This window comes from Maylandia zebra, linkage group LG7 (genome assembly GCF_041146795.1).
Source record: "Maylandia zebra isolate NMK-2024a linkage group LG7, Mzebra_GT3a, whole genome shotgun sequence".
Classification (NCBI taxonomy): Eukaryota; Metazoa; Chordata; class Actinopteri; order Cichliformes; family Cichlidae; genus Maylandia; species Maylandia zebra.
The window spans coordinates 9,482,422-9,501,364 of NC_135173.1; the positions used below are offsets into that span (position 1 = coordinate 9,482,422).

Here is an 18,943-nt window from a genome sequence, read left to right on the forward strand (position 1 = left end):
GGGTGAAGTGTCTTGCCCAAGGACACAACGACCGAGACTGTCCAAGCCGGGGCTTGAACCGGCAACCTTCCGATTACAAGGCGAACTCCCAACTCTTCAGCCACGATCGAACCTGTTATTTTATCTCCTTAAGTTATCATAAAATAACAAAGACTGACATTTAACTGTCTGGTTACTTTTAAGCCTGTTAAAATGAGAAAACTGTCCCAACCATTTAGTCTGTTATTTTTATTAAACCCTGTGAATTAAAGCTGAAAGTCTGCACTTCACTCACATCTTGATCATTTCATTTCAAATCTACTGATGAATATCTCCAAAGGCAAAATTTCAAAAACTGTGTCTGTTGTCTTTAATTCGGTTGCCTTGACATAGCATTCATTACTGTTTGAAAGATCATAATGCCCATGTTCAGCCTATTGTGTTTAGATATGGAAAGTTAAACCCGCAATGCAAAAACAGTCTTTTGTGTCCAGCACTTAAACATTTGATGTGTTTAATCCTGAATACTTGGCAGAAGGAGTTTTGAAGTCTTCATAGCGACATATTTGAACTATTATTTATAGTGATAATTTATAATAAAATAATAATAATAATAATAATAAGTAATGATTAATGTAAGACAAACAATAAAAATGAATGGGCAAAACTGAGTTAAGTTAAAAAACTGTTGTTGGTGCTTCCTTCTAGTTACCTGACCAATGGGATCCACACAGCAGCCCTCAAGCAAATCTGTCTGGTCCAGTATTGCCGCCTGGTACGCCCTTCCCAAACCAGCCACAGCACCGCACTTCTGTGCCTGACTCCACCGAAGGCTTCGACCTTAACAAACCCGACCCGTATGACCTTTATGAGAAGTCGAGGGCCATCTACGAGAGCAGACGTGAGTACAGAAAACTTTATTTTTTAGTTTAAGGCGGAAAATCGAGCATTGTTTTAACTGTAAGCTCCTGTGTGTCAGGCCCGGAGTACGAAGAGGTGGAGGTGCACCTGCTGAGGGAGAAGACTGGATTCGGCTTCCGCATCCTGGGGGGAGACGAGGCCGTGCAGGCTGTGAGTCCGGACGCCCGTGACAAGGCTCGTATGGGACGGGCTGGACCACACTCATATTTTAACCTCATACACACCAGCCTCATCTGACTTGCACTTAATCTTGTCTCACATTCTCCATCCAGTCCCAAACATCTTACCAAAACAGCCTCCAGACACACACACAGACTTGCACACAAGTGGCCTTCTCACACTTTGCTGACCCTCTAACTGCTCAGTGCCTCCCATACTGAAGTAACGCCTTGCTAACTTGTCCACGTTGTACAACAGCATGCAGTCTATGACAGAGAAAGAATGTGACATAAGGATATAAAGAAGGTGAAAAACTGTTACCATGACCCAAAGGTAGTTTACAAGCTAAGTAAAGCAACTGTTGTGTGTTTCCACTTGTCTTCGACTCATCTCCTTCACCCAAATCTATGCTGCTAATATTGATTGTCTTTGAACAGATTGTCATTGGCGCTATAATAGAGAACACTCCCGCTGAGCGCGACGGGCGGCTTCGACCCGGGGATGAGCTCATTTCTGTGGATAAAAATGTGGTTGCTGGGAAACCGCACAAATACGTAATAGACTTGATGCACGCAGCCGCTCGCAATGGTCAAGTCAGCTTGACTGTGAGAAGGAGAGTGCAAATGCCTGGTGAGGACATGTTTTGTTTGTTGATTTTTTTTTTCTGTTCTTTTTTGTTTTGTCTTTTTGTCTTTTTTTTCACACTTGACCAAGATTGGAGAACAGGCTGCACATTTCACTGGCATCAAATTAAAAAAACACAGCTTGGACACAGCACACATGCTAACAGTCTGCGCGCAGGATCTCTGTGTACTTCTCACCCACACATCCTTTCTGTGGTAGTAGATCATACATACATTTATCCTTTGTTCATTGTCAGCTCTGCAGCAGCAGGCTCTGTGGTTTGTGTCTTTCTGGGTGCGCTTCTCCCGCAGGGGCAAGCGGTTACAAAAGAGTCATAAATGACAAGCAGAGAAGCCAAGTTTGACTTTGACACAGAATCCCTGCTGGGATTGAAGAAGACCACTGTTGTTTTCATTTTTGTCAGTGGCTACATCTTTCATCTTTAGCTGCTTTTGTCGGGAAACTGTGAAAACTCAATGACCGCCGTGAGCGGACTCATCTCGCCTGCTCTCGTCCTCTCCTTCAGGTGAACCGTGTCCCGTGAACGGCCGCAGCCCCGGCTCAGTGTCCACGCAGCACAGCTCTCCACGTAGCGACGCAGCTTCAGCTTCGGGCCCTCCGGTGGTCGCTGCCCCGGTTGCCACTTCGCCACCGGAGGGATCTTCCCTGCAAACCAGCGATGTGGTTATTAACCGCAAGGAGAACGAGGGCTTCGGCTTTGTCATCATCAGCTCCCTGAACAGACCGGAAAATGCCACCGTCATCAGTGAGTTACAATGACTTGCATCTGTCAGGATCCCAGAAGGTCATTCCTAAAGATAAATGGTGATTTTTACATCCTGATGAGCAATCATCCTAAAGATGGTGGCTGTGCAGTCACCTTTTTAGTTTTTGCTGCTGTATCTATTTCATGAGGAAAAATGCAAATGCATAATTTAATCTCAAACCAACACGGGCCTCCTGCTCGACCAGCATAAAAACTTTATGGTATAAAGTTCGAACATATATAATGACTCCTGTGCAAATTTAGCTTCATATCTCAAATATTTTTAGGATATATTTCTTATGATTTATATATATATGTATTTTTTAAATGTATTCATTTTTTTTAAATTTCACATTGCCTGCTGTCTTCAAAGTCGATGCCTGGTTAGAGATTAGGTCATCATCATAGAATCACTTCCACTAAAGTGCTGTTTCTTATCCCGTCCAGTAGCTTCAGAGCTTCCATTAGTCGGGGTCAAGAGAAATTAATTTGTCTTGTAAGACTATAATTTTTGTGGGGATTTTTTTTCCTCTTGATTCAGCCTAAGTAGTATTAAAAGCATCTTTCTGTCTTAAATGAGGCTTTATTAAACATATGATTACGCTTTGCTACAGGGAGCTAATATCTTTCAGCAGACTGTGGGATTCTTCAGTCCGATTGGACTGATGGCACAGTGAAGATGTTTTGTTCTGAAGATTAATGGATTCTTCTCAAATGTCCTACACATTCTGGGAACATCCACTGCAATATTTCTGTACACACCTAAAAATACACATACCCCCTAAGTGGGTCTGGCATACCCATTTTGGGCATACTGAACTAATTTTAAACATTAGTTCAGGATGTAATGGTGCTTGGTGAATAGTCCCTGAGGGGTTCAGAGATATTTCATAATGAAGTGAAAATTTTCTGTTTTTTGTTAAGTGTATGTAAAAGCTTAAATTCAAAATTTAATGTGTTTAGTTGGCATACTGTCATCATGAAATTTTAAAACCTACACTTCTGTGTTGCAACTTCAAGGCAACAAAATATTTAAACCTGTCATTTTAAACAGTGGCTGCAGTCCTAACCTGTGAAGCTAAGGCTGTAATACAAACACTAATGTGCTGTTTTCACATCTTTCTTCAAAATTGCTCATGACCAACCACCTTGCTGTTGTCCGTTTCCAGCTGTGCCCCATAAAATAGGACGCATCATCGAGGGCAGCCCGGCCGACAGATGTGGGAAGCTGAAGGTGGGCGACCGGATCCTGGCAGTGAACGGACAATCCATTATCAGCATGCCGCATGCAGACATCGTCAAGCTCATTAAAGATGCTGGACTAACAGTCACTCTGCACATCATACCAGAGGAGAGTAAGTGTTTTGGTGCGGCAAATAAAATCAGACGTTGTTCTGTGAATGTTTATTTGGCTCCTGTTTTACCTTTGCAGGAAACTCCCTGAACTCGGTGCCCTCTATCTCATATGAATATATTTAATTTCACTTCGCCAAAGAAAGTCTTACACACACAAAATGTTGCATTTACTGAGGTTAAAAAGTCAAAAGGCTTCTATATTTAGTCATCTATAAAGGATACAGGGTTTGTGCTTGGTGATGCAGAAACATAAAGGTTAGAAGGTTTTTTAGCAAATGGAGCAAATAATTCAGAAGAGTTCTCTTCTGCAATCTTAAGCATCCTGAGCATGTTTTATTTGTCAATCCATTCAATTCACTTTTTATTCAAAGCTTTGTCAATCGGGTACAATCTTACCTAACCCTCTGTCCATCGCAGGCTCCCATTCTGGTCCTAGTTCAGAGAAGCAGAGCCCCATGACCCAGAAACACAGCCCGCAGACCCAGCCCAGTCCTGTAGCCCAGACAAGCCAAGGAGGCACGCAGTCTGGCCAAATGGTCGCTCAGCCAGGTCAAGCACCCGGACAGACACCAGTCCAACCCGGCCAGACACCAGCTCAGACAAACCAAGCGGTGACTGGTCCTCCTGCACCAGCAGGAACCCAGCAGAGCCCAGTCACGCAGCCATCTGGCCCCCATCCACAGCTCTACCTCCACGATGGCAGGTAAGGCTGGGTTAAGAGGGTGTTTGGTAAGATTTGTTAAAAAGCACACAGAATGACTGAAAGGAGGAGGGGCATGAAGTTCACAGGTGACAGATACCAAATTGTGCATGCTGAAGAGAGTGTCCCAGTCAGTGTAGCAGAAAACCTGTGACTGCAGACAACTGATGTCCCAGTCAGACACTCTGTCTCAGGCTGGTTTCTACCCAGTTGCATAACACCACTTAGCTTCTACAGTGTGCAGTGAATAATTTACTTTAAGGTATCACCTCTATAATGCAGGATCGTAGCAATTGGACCCTGCTGTGTGTCAAAACTATGAAAGTGTGAGTGTGCGCGCACGCAAGTCTCAGAATGCGACACTGTGAGCAGTCCTCCCAGAGCTGTGAGTTGATGCCCAAGTGTGAACTTGATAAAAGTTTCATAACAGAGGCTGATATTCCCACCTATCCATTTTGTGATGAGCCTTCTCATCTGCACACACCCAGTAATTGTCTGTTTTTTTCCTTCCTTCGCCAGCAAATTTATTCCAACAGGGATGCTTTTTTCACCTCGCTGCTCAGATTTTTGTCAACTTTTCATTCTCATGGCAGGTCAGAGGTAAAAGCAAGACAGGATGTCAAACCTGACTTCCGCCATCCTCCATTCACTGACTACCGGCAACCGCCGGTAGATTACCGTCACCCACCAGTGACTGATTATCGGCAGCCACCAACACTGGACTACAGACACCCACCTGGTCTGCTGGATTTTAGACAGCACCCTGCAGCTGCACAGTTCCCTCTAGGGATCCCAGCTGACTTCAGACCACAGGTAGAGCTTGACCAAGAGCTGTCTGCTTATGTTGACCGTACATCCTTCATTTGTATGCAGGTTTGTAACTTATTCCAATTATATTTATCATAATCATTGCTTTTCACATAGAAATCGCATATTTGATTTTTTTCTGTTGTAAATCGTCTACATTTTGTTCTGCAGGACTATGATTACTTTACAGTGGAGCTCGAGAAAAGCGCTAAAGGTTTTGGCTTCAGTATTCGAGGAGGCAGAGAGTACAAGATGGACCTGTTTGTGTTGCGCCTTGCAGAGGATGGTCCTGCTATACGAAATGGAAGGATGAGGGTGAGATAAGGAAAACCACGACAAGAGTGAAAGCACTCTTTGGCAGATGGTTGGGATTGCACTTGGTGAATAGTAATGGCTCGGTTTTATTTTTCAAAATGGAAAAAGTAAGTCTGATTAATCCGAAGTAAGCCAAACACACACATACATCCATCTAAATGGTCGTGTCACATAATATCACTCAGCGTCCTTGTTAAAATTTAGTAATGGTGTAAAGTTTAACAGAGCATGGATTTTTCCTTCTGCTCAAGTGAGTAAGTATGAATGCATTGAGTAAATTGAGTGAATTGAGCAAACCTTTTGCTCACTCTTAACCACTCGTGTTGAAATGTACTTGAACAAGTTGCTCAGTGGAGGTTCCCCAAGAGAAGACTGGTTCTGTGGAAAAGTTACTCTGCTGTGAGTAAACCGAGGGTGGCAGAAACTGACCCGCTCCTGTGTGTGTCTCGTCCAGGTTGGAGATCAGATCATAGAGATTAATGGAGACAGCACCAGGGACATGACTCACGCCCGCGCCATTGAACTCATCAAAGCGGGAGGCAGGCGGGTCAGACTGCTGCTAAAGAGAGGCACAGGACAGGTGCCAGAATATGGTGAGTTTTCCTTACAAAGAGACGCAGTCTCATTGTTTACACTCTTACTAAAGATTTACTGTTTGCTCTTCAACTTAACTCAAGAACACATTAACATGCATTCATATCTGTCCACTTTTTACTCCTCGACTAATATCTGAAAGCCTACTTTGATTAAACAGTAGATGGTAACGAGCGACTCTCAAGCCTTCGTGTGTTGTAACCCCTCTGCTTTAAGTCTAATGATTGGTATAGGCTTTTATTTGCCTTCCCTCAGGAATGGTACCTCCCAACCTCTCCATGTGCATGAAAGGTGACACACTAAGCTCCCCCTATTTCTTCCTAATGGGCCACTCTAAAGACACGGTTTGTGAAAACTGCATGTCTCTCTCTCTCCATACTGATTAATCTGTGTGCTATAACTGTGGTCACGAGTTTTTGCATGGGAAAGTAGCTGACATGTGTGCATCTGTGCTCGTGTGTGCTATAGTAAGAGTGGAAGATGGTTTGTAGTAAACTATTGGGTCTAATTGTCCTGAAGAGGGTTTTGAAGTAGACTTTGTACTCGAGAGCTGCTCGGGATCAGTCCGTCACACACAGCTGCAAATATGTTAACTGTTTACAAGCACTGAATAAATCCTTACACGTAAGTCTGTTGCTGTGCTGCTTATACACATGTGCATGCAAGTTTGTCTGATATTATAAAAGAACGTGTTTATCTCTGGGGTGTTTTCCCTTTCTTTCTGTGTCTGTATGCATGTGCATGATCATTTCCACCTCTTTCATATCAGTCCTCTTGAGCATATTGTTTTCCTCCCTGACAGACTGTGCCGGCCCCTGGGATTCCCTTTCTACAGCCCACTCTGCCCTGCAGGAAGTGACCCTGGAAGCTCACCTGAATCCATTGCTCTCATCCCATCCATCGTCAGCCCCAGATTCCCCTCATCGGCTCCCTCTAGAGGCCACAGTGTGCATGGCAGACAAAGCTCCAAAGCTGACAGACCACAGCTCCATTAGAGGGGCTGCAGGTGGCAGGTCCACCGAGCAGAAATGCATCATCAGGGGGCAGGGAACCCCTCAGGGGTCGGGAGAGATGGACTGTGGACCGGGCGACAGACAGCTTCGTGCTTTGCCTTCCAAAGCTATTGTGGGAAAGTGCATTGACAGAAGAGAGAGGCAAAGGGAGACTTGCTCCCCCTGCTGTAAGAGAAAGGATCTGCATACACAAGCGTTAAGCACTATCTGGCCCTGGGACCCATTTGCTGGTGTGAATTTGAACGGAGCCTCTCAGGGCAGTGGAGATGGACATATCAGCCTCCAGGAGAGGCTGGTGTCCCGAGGTCTGTTCTCCAGAGAAGATGAGCGGGCCGGTGGCCACATTGGGCTCTACTGCCCCTCCAAAAACGTGGAAGATCCTCCAACAAGGAGTGCTGCTGCCTCCCCGAGGCCCTGGAATGTCCCTGGGTCTGACAAACTGCCTGGCACCCTGAGGTCCTGGACCTCCACAGTAAGCAGGTAGAAGGGATCTTACTGGTTTGGGCCGAGTCACACTGTATGGCTCCTCATTCAGTTCACCACTGGATCTTTCAGAGAACCAGTAGATCTCCCTTGCCGCCTCTGTCTGCCCTGTTTTCATCGCCATCGACTTCTGAGATCATGTTTTATATTTCAGTTGTTGTTACAAGATGATTATTACACCCACCACCTTAAAGACAAAGAAACTTACACAGCTATTGTAACATATGGTCTAAACCTTTGGGGACCCTTTTATGCGACTTCTGATTTTCTGATCACAGATGGAGCAATGACGCCTGACTCTGAGTGGAGCTGTACTTTCGATATGTACCTTTAAATGCTCGACTGTATCTGGTTCAGACTGTTTAGTGCAGCGTGGGCTCACACGAGGAAGAGAAACATATGTAGAACCAGGGGATTTCTGTTTTCTTGCCCTGTTTTCTCTGCGCAGTGGGATGAACCAGACTACAGGTGTGTCAGATGGAAGCAGTGACACTGAAACTCCTGGAACACACGGCACTGACCCCAACCACAGCCCAGTTAACCTGACATATGTTAAATCGCACATGCCTACCAATATATCTCATACTATAAATGTAAAGATGTGAAAAATATGTACATTTGGTAAACTCAGAAACATACCTATTGGTGTTTTTGAGGCAGTGTTGTAGTTAGACACATTGTTTAAAAAAAACAAACAAACAAAAAAAGAAGCAGGACAGTATTTTAGGATCACTGTTTCCACGGCCTCGTCTAAAAACTACATATCAAAGACTGTGCGAGTCACCACACCCGGACCGCCGAGGCAGGCGGCGTTTGTGTGCATGGATATACACCACCATGTCTTTAGACAGGGACTCGTGTCTTTTAAAGGCAGAAAATCGAGATGTGGAGCAGACCGGTCGGCACTCATGAGACGAAAAGGATTTTTTTTCCCCACGAAATTGAACAAAATTGAACTTTTGTGTAACTGAAGACAGTTGGCTTAGTAAGAACTCATGATACTCTTCTGAGTTATGTACACAACTTGATCACAGTCAACCATGCAGTCATTGTGCAGAATTATAAGCTGTGTTGTATTCATTTTAATGATCAAAAGGAAAAATTTGTCCAGTCTCTATTTCCCATTTCTATGCCTTTAACTGTGCTAAGTGTACCACATCACTGTGGGAGAGGGGCATCGGTGCGGGGAAGAGGAGGCCGATGGTTATGAGGTGGGGCAGAGTGCCTTACTCGAACTAATGCAGAGCTGTTGCCGTTGTGAAGTATTTTGGGAACTGAATGCAAAACAGATATCAGCGACCATGCACACGCGTCAGCAAACCGCTAAGTTTCGTCGGACGCCAAGCAGTATATATCTTGATGCACTCGGCTGTATAGCTTGTCAGTGTCAATGATTGCCCTTTGTCCCCTTGTGTTTTAAAGGGGATAACATGTAGCCTGTAGCATCACATCCTCTTCTTAGAGTCGTCTGGGAGTGTAGAGCTGTGAACGTCTATGGAGACAGGGCTGTATCAAAGACGACCACGGTTTCTGTGTTTCAGCTTAACGTTAAGTTTGTATTCTTGCCCGCAAATGTCACATCTGTGAAACATACATGCATTTAAATATGACGTCACTGTCCTCCTGCATTTCTCCATTTCGATGTCATCAATTTCTCTCAGCGGGATGTGTGCTCTTTATTAAAACTTTATCACTTAAGCTTTTGAGTACTGGAGGACCAGATTAATTAAAAAAAAAAAAAAGATTGCGACTGTTTGACTGAATGCAACATGATGGTACATCCAAGCTGTACTCGTAAGCTGCTGGGAAAGCCAGGCACCTGCAGACTGGGATACTAGTAAGACTTTGTGCATTGAGAGTCATCGGGCCTGATCCTGATTCGCGGTGGATTCTGACTGAGCTGTGTGTTCTGTGATTAAAATGGTTGTGGAAAGACGCAGTAGGCTGTAGAAACGTGTTTGCCGTATGTACAAATGTCAAAGTTAGGAAACGCTGAAAGAATACGTCATCCAGCCCTCTGTCTCCATCCAGGCCGCCCCCACCCCCACCCCTTGCCTGCTGTGACCGATTTTTGTATGAAGAAACAAAAAAAATCTGCTTATCAGAACCTGTGAAGGATGGCACGCTCATAAACCCCCACTGAGATCAAGTATAACTGTGTAGTGTTAATTGTGTACTATTCACCTTGTACAGCTGTATTCCTACAAATATGGTTTACTGTATCATTGATACTGTAGTTTCAAAGACGTGAACAACTATTTTTATGAAATGCGACAGTACTGATATATTACATTTTGCTAAAAAACAAAACTTGTTTACTGAAAGATATTCTGAAATACTGTCAAATAAACTCTTGACATGGTGTAAAATATTCTTTTCTACAGGTTCTTGCTTGTAAAATTGGGACGAGAGAAAATAATGGATCAGTTTATTCATCAATGTATAAATCAACAATTTGGGTTATTAAGTAGTCGTTTACCCAAACAAAACAGCAAATATTCACTGCAGTTAAGCATCGCTATTGAGGAGTACTAGGTGAGGGCTAGTTCTTTTAGGTTCAGCAGATAACAAGATGGTGTATCGGTCAGGATACAGGAAGGAGGACAAGAGGCTTCCACTTTGCTGGATTGTCACCGCCAGCTGTTTTATTGCCACCTAGATGGTCAGTGTTGCCAGCAGTTTCCAGTCACGAACTTAACACTCGGAGCATCACCGTGAAGGATGGCAACCAGGAACACAGCTTGATGAGGTAAAACAGACCTAACACGGAAAGACCATCTCCCCTCCTGGAGTAGCAGGATGAGCATTTTAGAAAATTTCTGCATTTATATTTGACTAAATGATGTTTTCCTATTTATTCTTATCATGGATATGCCTACGTCATTTCCCGCAACTCCACCCCACACAATATTGCAGAGCAAAGACATAAAATCTCAGAGCCTTTTATACAATCACTTTCAGCCATTTTTTTTTTTTATTGCTAAATTGTGTGTGCCGTTTATTTAAAAGAGCAACCAGCAATCACAACACCGCTGGCTCTGAGACTTTCAGCACTTCCAGCCATAGACGGGTCAGATTGTAGCAGGATGTACAACACAGTTAAATGCAGACAGTGAACTTAAAACTTATTTTCCCACATCAGTTTCCTATTTAACCAATGTCACCAACAAACACTCTTATACTTTTCACACAATTCCACTTTAAAAGGGACACACATCCATCCATCAACGCTTCTCTGGTGGAGCTAATCCCAGCTGCCATCGGGTGATAGGCGGGGTATACCACAGACAGATCACCAGGCTATTGCAGGGCTAATAGTTACGTCCATTCACGCTCACATATACACCTACGGCCCATTTAGAATCACTGCTTAACCAAACCTGCATGTCCCTGGACACTGGGAGGAAATCACAGGGAAAAGATCCAGGCTCAGCTCAGTTAGCAGATGGATTTAAACCCAGAACCCCAATACCCGTGCACACGTTTCTCCCTTTTTGCATGTGATGAGATGCATTTTAGACCGGGGCACTGAGAAGTTGTTCCATGTCCCTGACAGGTTTAAGTATAACATTCACTTCTGTAAAAAGGCTGAAGTATGAGGAAGGGGCCCCACAGCAGAGGGAAGTGAAAATGTGTTGGCCTGCAGGTATCTTTGCAGTAAATCTAATCAATTCTACAACATTTATCTAAGAATTTCTGCTTTCCATCTCTCCAGTGATGCTGACACGTGACAAGTGGAGGTACTGACTACAGTCTTTCATAAGTAGATGAATCACTGCTTCTGGTTTGTGGAATTACACAGTTAAAACAGATACAAATACACATTTTTAACAAAAAAGGGAACATTTTATAATAAAACTTGTAAACATCTCCCCAGCATGTCATTGCTGTGTGTGGGTAAGGCCAAGATTGTGAGCATCTGCTGTTACTCAGTGTAGTTTTCAGCAGGAAGCTGAGTTTCACTGTTTTCCTGCGCTGGCAGGTCATCCTTCTGAGGAAGGAGAAAATAAGAAATTAGTACCACTAAAAAAAAAAGAAAGAAAGAACTAAATTGCTCTTGTACTTGTTTTACTTCTGCGTTAACTTACAGGTTTGTAGATTCCCATTTGGAAACGACAGCAAACTACATCAACCAAGAATCCCACCAAGCCGTGGATCATACCTGCCGGGAGAGAAAAACTTTAAATACTGATGTTCATGTTCAGGGTTTAGATGAGGTGAAAGCAGCTTGGTCTAAGTTGTTACCTGCTGCTTTTATGCAGTGGCTAAATCTGTGAATAATGCATAAAGTTTTTCTCTTCATCCAGGTGGATTAACAGGATTCATTTAAGAATGATGGTTCACAAACAGAGTCACAGGATCCTCCAGGGCTTAGTCTTGGCAGGAACACCATGTTTGGGATTACAACATTCAGGTACTTCTGCTGTTAAGCTGAAGATTTCTGTGAGAATACTTGGATCTACTTTGTTAAATTACATGCAAAGGTCTCATATCCTGTTTTACTGGTTAAAGGGTCACTCTAAAGCTTTTTGTTATAATAGCCAAAGTATCAATGAGATCAGCCTGTGTACAAATGACTCCTTCAGACTTTACTGAACTGTTTCTGTTCTGCTCTTGACCCTGTACGATATCAGTGAGATCTTAGACACAGAAACTCCACCCACCTGCTGTTTAATCTCTCTGGAGAGGCTGCGAGGTGCAGCCAATTAGAAAAAAATGGCTTAAAACTGGATATGGGAGCTAAAACCACTTAACACAAGTCGACAACATGAGAGGTTCCACTATAAGATAAATAAGTATTCATTTGTACTGTGAATCGTGCAAAGCTAAAGTATAAAAGTCTATACATGAGCATAATAAGAGCACTTTATGATGGGAATTTGTTAGTATGGTTCTTGCATTATAGCATGATTTAATTAGTTAACTTGCAAGGAGCGATTGTCATGAAATGCTTGTAAGCAGCTCTGACATTCAAAATCTATTTTCAAAGTTTTAAAGGTTAGTGTATCTTTTGACTTTCCTCCTATAAAGATGTGACGACCTCCCCTGTACCCTTGATGACGAGTTTTGACACGTCAGTATACGTCAACAATGTCATGGTTTGACGATCATTAGAATAACTTCCAGGTTTTTCCAAGGGTAGCTGCATAAACAGCACCGCAGTAACTTCTTATCCACATGCAGTGATTTTGTTCTATAAGCAGGCTGAAATATGACCAAAACAACTCGGGTCAGAAAAGAGCTTCAAGGGTTACTCCTGTTAGGCTTTCAAGGGGTAAAGGGTTAAAGCTGTTGCTGCTGCTTGATGCCTCCTTGTTCTGAACAAACAATCACTGTGACCTCCAAGTTGGTTTTCAGTCAGGAGAGCAATCTGAAAATGTTACTGCAGCACACTCTTAATGCAGACGGCACTCAAACAGCATGAGCACGTTAGCTACCTGTGGTGGAGAAAATGCCTCCGATGATGCCGCAGAGTCTGACGAGGAACTGCCACAGAGGCATGTGCTGCTCAGTGACTTTGACCATTAGTGAGCTGATATCATATTTCATAAAGATCCCTGAGACTCCGTGGCTGCCTGCAGCATGGTTTATCACACGTTCCTGTGGGACAGCCAAAGGCATACAAATGCTTTCAGTACAATGATGTACTATCTACTCCCCAGCTAAAACAGTACAAACCCAGACCTACCCGCTCAGTGACGGAGTACTGATGCGTGTCTGCAGACACTTTGTAGGTGTTCAGTTTGGTTGGCACAATGGTGATGAAGTACTGAAACATGTGGTTAGCTGGAAAGAAGCATCAAGAGCCATCAGTGGAAATAAAAGTTTATCAGAGCACTTTAATAACAAGTAATTCAACAACATCTGAAACACCAACTTACAATCAATAGCAATTTTCTCTGTGCCGTCCAGAGGGCTGATCATTCCAGGAAGTGGCTCTCCGAAGGACAGGTGGTCAATCCGGTGAGAGAAGTTGTAAGCTGTAACAAATACAAAACAATAAATAATCTTTATAACATATAAAACAGTTTAATTTCCATCTGTTGCTGCCATTTGGTGTCAGAAAGTCTGCAAACCTACAGTCATGGCTGACGAGGGCGGCTAAATGGGCGTGACCTCGAGGATGCGGGATGGACCTGTAAGTGGATGAAAAGGTCAGCGTTAACTTTATATGTAAATCAATGACATGAAAACAGCCAAAATATCCCATGCTAGTGATCTAATTTGCAAACAGAGCAGCACAGAGGTGAGCAGAGGTTAGAGCACGGGTATCAAGGCCCCGACTCCAGCCCTTGATAATAAGATGGGAGCAAAACCAACTTCTGTGGGGAAATTTGTATTTGATAATCAATGTGCAAAACTATAAGCTTGCAGAGAGCAATGTCACCTTTCCATATAGCGGTAGAAGCAAGTCATTTCAGTCTCTGTGTGATTCCCCTCCTCATAGCCACTGATGTCAATGCAACTTTCCGTCTCTCTTGATGGAAATGTGTTGAAATAGTTTTACAAGAGCGACTGGGATTCATCCCACATCAGCATAAAGAAGTACTGAACAGCAGAGCTGTGCGATAATCAAATTTTAATTTTAGCTTTCAGATTATTAAACCAAGATAACAAAAATCATTACTGTTCCATATTCTATTCATTTATAATTACCACTCCACAAAAGGCCAGATCCACTGCCTACAATCAATTACTTCATTCAGTTAAATTATAATTAAAGTTCGTGGAAATCCCCTTCACTGAAAAAACAAAACAAACTTCTACTGTTTTTCTGTCTTTGTTTTGTAATTGTGTTATAGGGTGGCTGTAGCTCAGGTGGTAGAGCAGGTCATCTACTGATCGGAAGGTTGGTGGTTCGATTCCTGGCTTCCCCTAGTCTGCATGCCAAATATCCTTGGGCAAGATACTAACCCGAAATTGCTCTCCGATGCATTCATCGGAGTATGAATGTGTGTGAATGTCAGTTGTGCTTGTGCGAATGGGTGTGAATGGGTGAATGCACAAGTTGTGTAAAGCGCTTTGAGTGCTCAGAAGAGTGGAAAAGCGCTATATAAGAACTAGTCCATTTACCATTTATAATTTGTGTTGATTTTTGCCAATCCTACTAGACATGTCTTGCATGCAGCTCAATAATCCAAGTGAGGAACTCCCAGAAAGTTAATTCTGTTCATTTAGATTTTCATCAGGCGAAGAGACTTGGATAAGTGACGAAACAGCATCCAGATGAACAGAATCAACTTTTTGGCAGCCTTACTAGACAGTCCGGACTGTGGTGACTGACACGTGGAGTCCAAAGACGATGCACGCTCACATTAGGGCCATGCAGGAAGCAGTACCTGCTATGATTGTTTCTGTACAGTGGGAGGACGTTTACAGTCTATGGTTCAAAATAAAAAACTGTGTTAAATAATACATCGTTTTGAGTGTTACCTACTTGCCAACAGTAATGTGGAAATTTCCTGCCACCTTGTTGACATAGAGATGTCCATGGATCCTGCAGGCACTCAGGGAAGCGGTGCTGTCCTCACTGCGGGGGGGAAACTTAAGCAATCAGCGTAATCGCACTTTCATTCACCTCCCAACAAAACACAGATAATCCTGAGGGTCCTTTACCTTTTCGTCTGAGCAGGAGGAGCTCCTTTTATTGCAGCCTTGAAGATGACATCCTGCAGAGCGTGCTCCACTCTCAGACGCTCCTGGATGTGCAGAAGAGTCCTGACAGGCAGGGACAGAAATATTAGGACAAAAAAGACTCACTTGGGATACAATTAACCTTTTTTTTTTTCAAATTACATCAACAAATGTGAGGATGCAAACTTTGTCTTAATTATTAGTAAAGCTTCAGTGAGTTAAAGATCTATGCAGCCTAACATTCGCGTGATTTAGTGTTACTAGATTATAGATCATAATATCCAAGTACTGAATGTGAATAAATCACTTACATGTGCCATATTCTTTGCTGTGGTGGGAGCTCAAAGTTGACCTAAATTGTAAAAAAAAAAAACCCAAACAAACAACTGTTGGACATGCCAGAGATTACATTTTCATTGTTCACTGCATGATAAAAATCACAAACCCACCGGTTCATATTGTAATCCATCAGAGGCCACCATGGTCTCTGCCAGATCGAGGACATCTGCTCCTATATCTGCATCCAGTCAAACACGGAAGTTAAAAACCTTTTCCTGCCCTAAACACACACACAAATACACCTGTATCTACTTACATTGGCATCTCATGGCCACTGTAATGTCCACATTTATCCTGAGTTTACTGTTGGTGAAGAACAGGTGCAGTTAGGACACAGCTGAGAGGTTTTTGAGGGCGGTGATGGCATGAACCTGTTCAGCTTTTACCTGCTGAAGTCTCTGTCCACCTCGTATTCGTACTTCATCCATGTGTGTCTGTACACAAAGAACTCCAACAAGGCGAGGACAGCCATGAAAGTGAATGCTATCAGAGACACTGGAGAGAGTTTGAAATGGGATTAGACTGAACTCTCCTCTCAGATTAGCTACAGCTAAAAAATGTGCAGTCTGTACCTGTCCCACCGCTGGTTGTGGACTCCACGTAGCTTTCAGGAACTTTAGGAAAAGCGTCTAACTCCTTCATCAGAGTCAGAGCCTTCTTCCTCGTCAGCCTCCTCATCTTGGGACCTGCGGCGGAGCTTAAACTCCAGGTGACTCCCACATGAAGTGGATGTTTTCGGGTTTGATGTGTTTAAAGCGACGACAGCTGAGGTCTAAGTTAGTTTGCTGACGTTGGTCATGACAGCTACCGGGCTAGCGTATAGCATTAGCTAGCTAACTAGCCGAACAACTGGATTAATGCTAAATTAAATGCCCCCCAAAAAAGGAATTATATACAGCTAAAGAGCTTGTGTTTACGATGACACAGCAAGAAATATACAATTACAAAAGAAGCTACCCCGGTATAAGTGTGTTATGGAGTATCTGCATTGTCGTTTGACCCGCATTGTCAACACAGAAAAACGGCACTCTTTTGGCCCTAGCGCCCGCTAGTGGTTAAGAGGGGAGTCCGCCTGCATTTCTTCCTGTTTAGTCCTGGTATTCTGCTGCTGTCACAAATCACCTGAGTCACTCCACCCTGTCCGGACTCTCTTCACTATTTCACTTACACACTGTTCGTTGCTTTGAATGGTTGACACCATGTATTTATTTCTGCTCCGTGCAGCTTCACTGTTACACCTGCCTTTTTCTTGTATTTACTTTCATTCATCCACTGCAAACCTCCACCTCTCCAGGATCTTTTTCACCTGCTCACTATTCTCACAACTTAATTTGTCAGTGTGTTCATCTGCACTGCAAACAAGAAGGAGCTCAGAGACGTTATGAGACGGTTGCTGTGTGACATTTCATTTTTTGTGAGAATTATTTAGCAGTAACTACTAAAGAGCAGCTCCTACACAGTGTTTAGGTGTTGTGCCACTCTAGTGCCAGGCTAATTATGTGATTATTACATGATTATTACAAGACCCCCAATTGTGGATTACATAGCATCAGTCCTTCTCACCATGGGTGAAAGTGAATGTCTAGATTATCTGCAGTTATTAAAAGGGTCTAACTGATCTTTTTAATACTATTCATGTTGTGCTGTAGGAGCTTGCACCTAAAGTATCCTTTTAACCTGCAGCTGCGGATTAGGAGGCCTCCAACTTTCTCCAGTGTTATTGACTTTTGTTGTACTATTGTTTTATATTTTGAATTCAAATTGTTATTTTCTATTGACTTGAAAAATACAAATCTTCATTTTGTAAGATAAAGATGAAGTAAACAATTGTCATATATATATGTATATATATATATATATATATATATATATATATATATATATACGTGTGTGTATATATATATATACGTGTGTGTATATATATCACTGCTGCCGTATTGTAGATCAGCTTGTTAGTGTCGGTAATCGTGGTTGTAGGTATTGCCCGTAGTGCTGCATTAACATCATCTAGCAGACCTTCTGAGGGTACTTCACGTAATCTTGGTAACCGGCTACGGGGGATCCAGGTTTCAAGCTTGGCCATGATCCTATTTTTCAGGTCAGTTCCTCTCGCACTCAACGATCCTTCTCCTATCGCACTTGGGGCTATGTACCCAATCTCGGGTGGGGGTGATGATATCTCCCCCCTGACCTGGCGTCCTGACTCCTCCTTGCCGTAGCATTTGTGTTGTACCTCGTCAATCTCTAGCTGTGAGAGCAGTCCCTTCTTTCGAATGTTGGAACACTGAGCTACTAGTTGTTTCGCCGTCATTGTGGATGTTGGGTATCGAAGAATCCATAGGTCCCTCATCCTATTCATGTAGCCCCTTCCGCCGGGGTTACTTGCGTAGTAGCATTCCAACAACGCCCTGTTTTCGTCCCTTGCCCACCGATGCCTTCTTGTTCCAGTAGCCCACTTTTCGTCAGGGTGCCCTGGTTCCTCAACACCTGACGCGGACCTTGTTGATCCGGGCGACGTCCGAGCCGGCATGCCTTCATATTTATCTGTCTCGCTCATGTCTGCGGTAGGCTTGCTTAGCATAGGGGGTCTAGCCTTAGGACCCTTACTGGATACAGACGCCCCAGGCAGGAATCGAACTTGCGATCCTCTGTTCCAAAGGCGTGTAGTTTAACCACTACGCTATCCAGCTGCTACCGACCAATAACCTGCCTCAGTACTACATGGAAGCTCCTGTCAGGCATCATATCGGCTAAGATGAACAGGCACATGGGTCAATACATGAGCGGGACACAGAAAGGAATTGGCAAGAATACCAGAGGTGCAAAACACCAGCTACTGGTAGACAGAACAATCAGCCGAGACTGCAAGACCAGACTGACCAACCTGTGCACTGCCTGGATTGATTACAAGAAGGCCTATGACTCAATGCCCCACAGCTGGATACTGGAATGCCTAGAATTGTACAAGATCAATGGGACCCTAAGAGCCTTCATCAGGAACTCAATGGGGATGTGGCGTACAACACTAGAGGCCAACTCCAAGCCCATAGCACAAGTTACCATCAAGTGCGGGATCTACCAAGGAGATGCTCTGTCCCCACTGCTGTTCTGCATAGGCCTGAACCCCCTCAGTGAGATCATTAACAAGACTGGCTACGGATACCGACTACGGAACGGAGCAGTTGTCAGCCACCTCCTGTACATGGATGACATCAAGCTGTATGCCAAGAGTGAACGAGACATCGATTCACT

At 43.6% G+C, this 18,943-nt stretch overlaps 2 protein-coding genes across 6 annotated transcripts in view; one reads left to right on the top strand and one right to left on the bottom strand.

Annotated features, from left to right (window-relative positions):
- The window catches only part of magi2b (membrane associated guanylate kinase, WW and PDZ domain containing 2b), an 87,991-nt gene extending 77,905 nt beyond the window's left edge, over positions 1-10,086 (top strand). For 3 of the 5 annotated variants that reach the window (XM_004553379.5, XM_004553381.4, XM_076885693.1), the window contains 10 exons: positions 688-880; positions 959-1,074; positions 1,497-1,689; positions 2,210-2,449; positions 3,619-3,804; positions 4,223-4,508; positions 5,099-5,378; positions 5,484-5,627; positions 6,082-6,220; positions 7,024-10,086. In XM_004553379.5, coding sequence (XP_004553436.1) covers positions 688-880; positions 959-1,074; positions 1,497-1,689; positions 2,210-2,449; positions 3,619-3,804; positions 4,223-4,508; positions 5,099-5,378; positions 5,484-5,627; positions 6,082-6,220; positions 7,024-7,718 — 2,472 coding nt within the window. In that variant the 3' untranslated portion in view covers positions 7,719-10,086. Of the gene's footprint in view, positions 1-687; positions 881-958; positions 1,075-1,496; positions 1,690-2,209; positions 2,450-3,618; positions 3,805-4,222; positions 4,509-5,098; positions 5,379-5,483; positions 5,628-6,081; positions 6,221-6,476; positions 6,566-7,023 lie in introns of all 5 variants that reach the window. The other 2 variants (XM_012919665.5, XM_004553380.5) reach the window with 2 other exon arrangements.
- Positions 10,087-10,329: 243 nt separating this feature from the next.
- Positions 10,330-16,764, bottom strand: LOC101467702 (endoplasmic reticulum-Golgi intermediate compartment protein 2). The gene is made up of 13 exons (XM_004553378.6): positions 16,264-16,764; positions 16,078-16,186; positions 15,948-15,994; positions 15,802-15,869; positions 15,664-15,704; positions 15,335-15,436; positions 15,156-15,248; positions 13,799-13,854; positions 13,600-13,698; positions 13,407-13,504; positions 13,156-13,318; positions 11,806-11,879; positions 10,330-11,708 (listed from the first exon to the last, which is right to left on the bottom strand). The coding sequence occupies exons 1-13, from the start codon at positions 16,367-16,369 to the stop codon at positions 11,643-11,645; spliced, it is 1,122 nt and encodes a 373-aa protein (XP_004553435.1). The 5' UTR covers positions 16,370-16,764; the 3' UTR covers positions 10,330-11,642.
- Between the last annotated feature and the right edge of the window lie 2,179 nt (positions 16,765-18,943).

What these genes read in the sequence shown, in the direction of transcription:
- LOC101467702 (XM_004553378.6), bottom strand. Translation starts at nt 16,369, where the DNA reads ATGAGGAGGCTGACGAGGAAGAAGGCTCTGACTCTGATGAAGGAGTTA. An exon ending in TTCCACATTACTGTTGGCAA is followed by an intron (nt 13,855 to 15,155) that starts GTAGGTAACACT and finishes ATCCACTTACAG; the next exon opens with GTCCATCCCGCATCCTCGAG. An exon ending in AAATGGGAATCTACAAACCT is followed by an intron (nt 11,709 to 11,805) that starts GTAAGTTAACGC and finishes CTCCTTCCTCAG; the next exon opens with AAGGATGACCTGCCAGCGCA.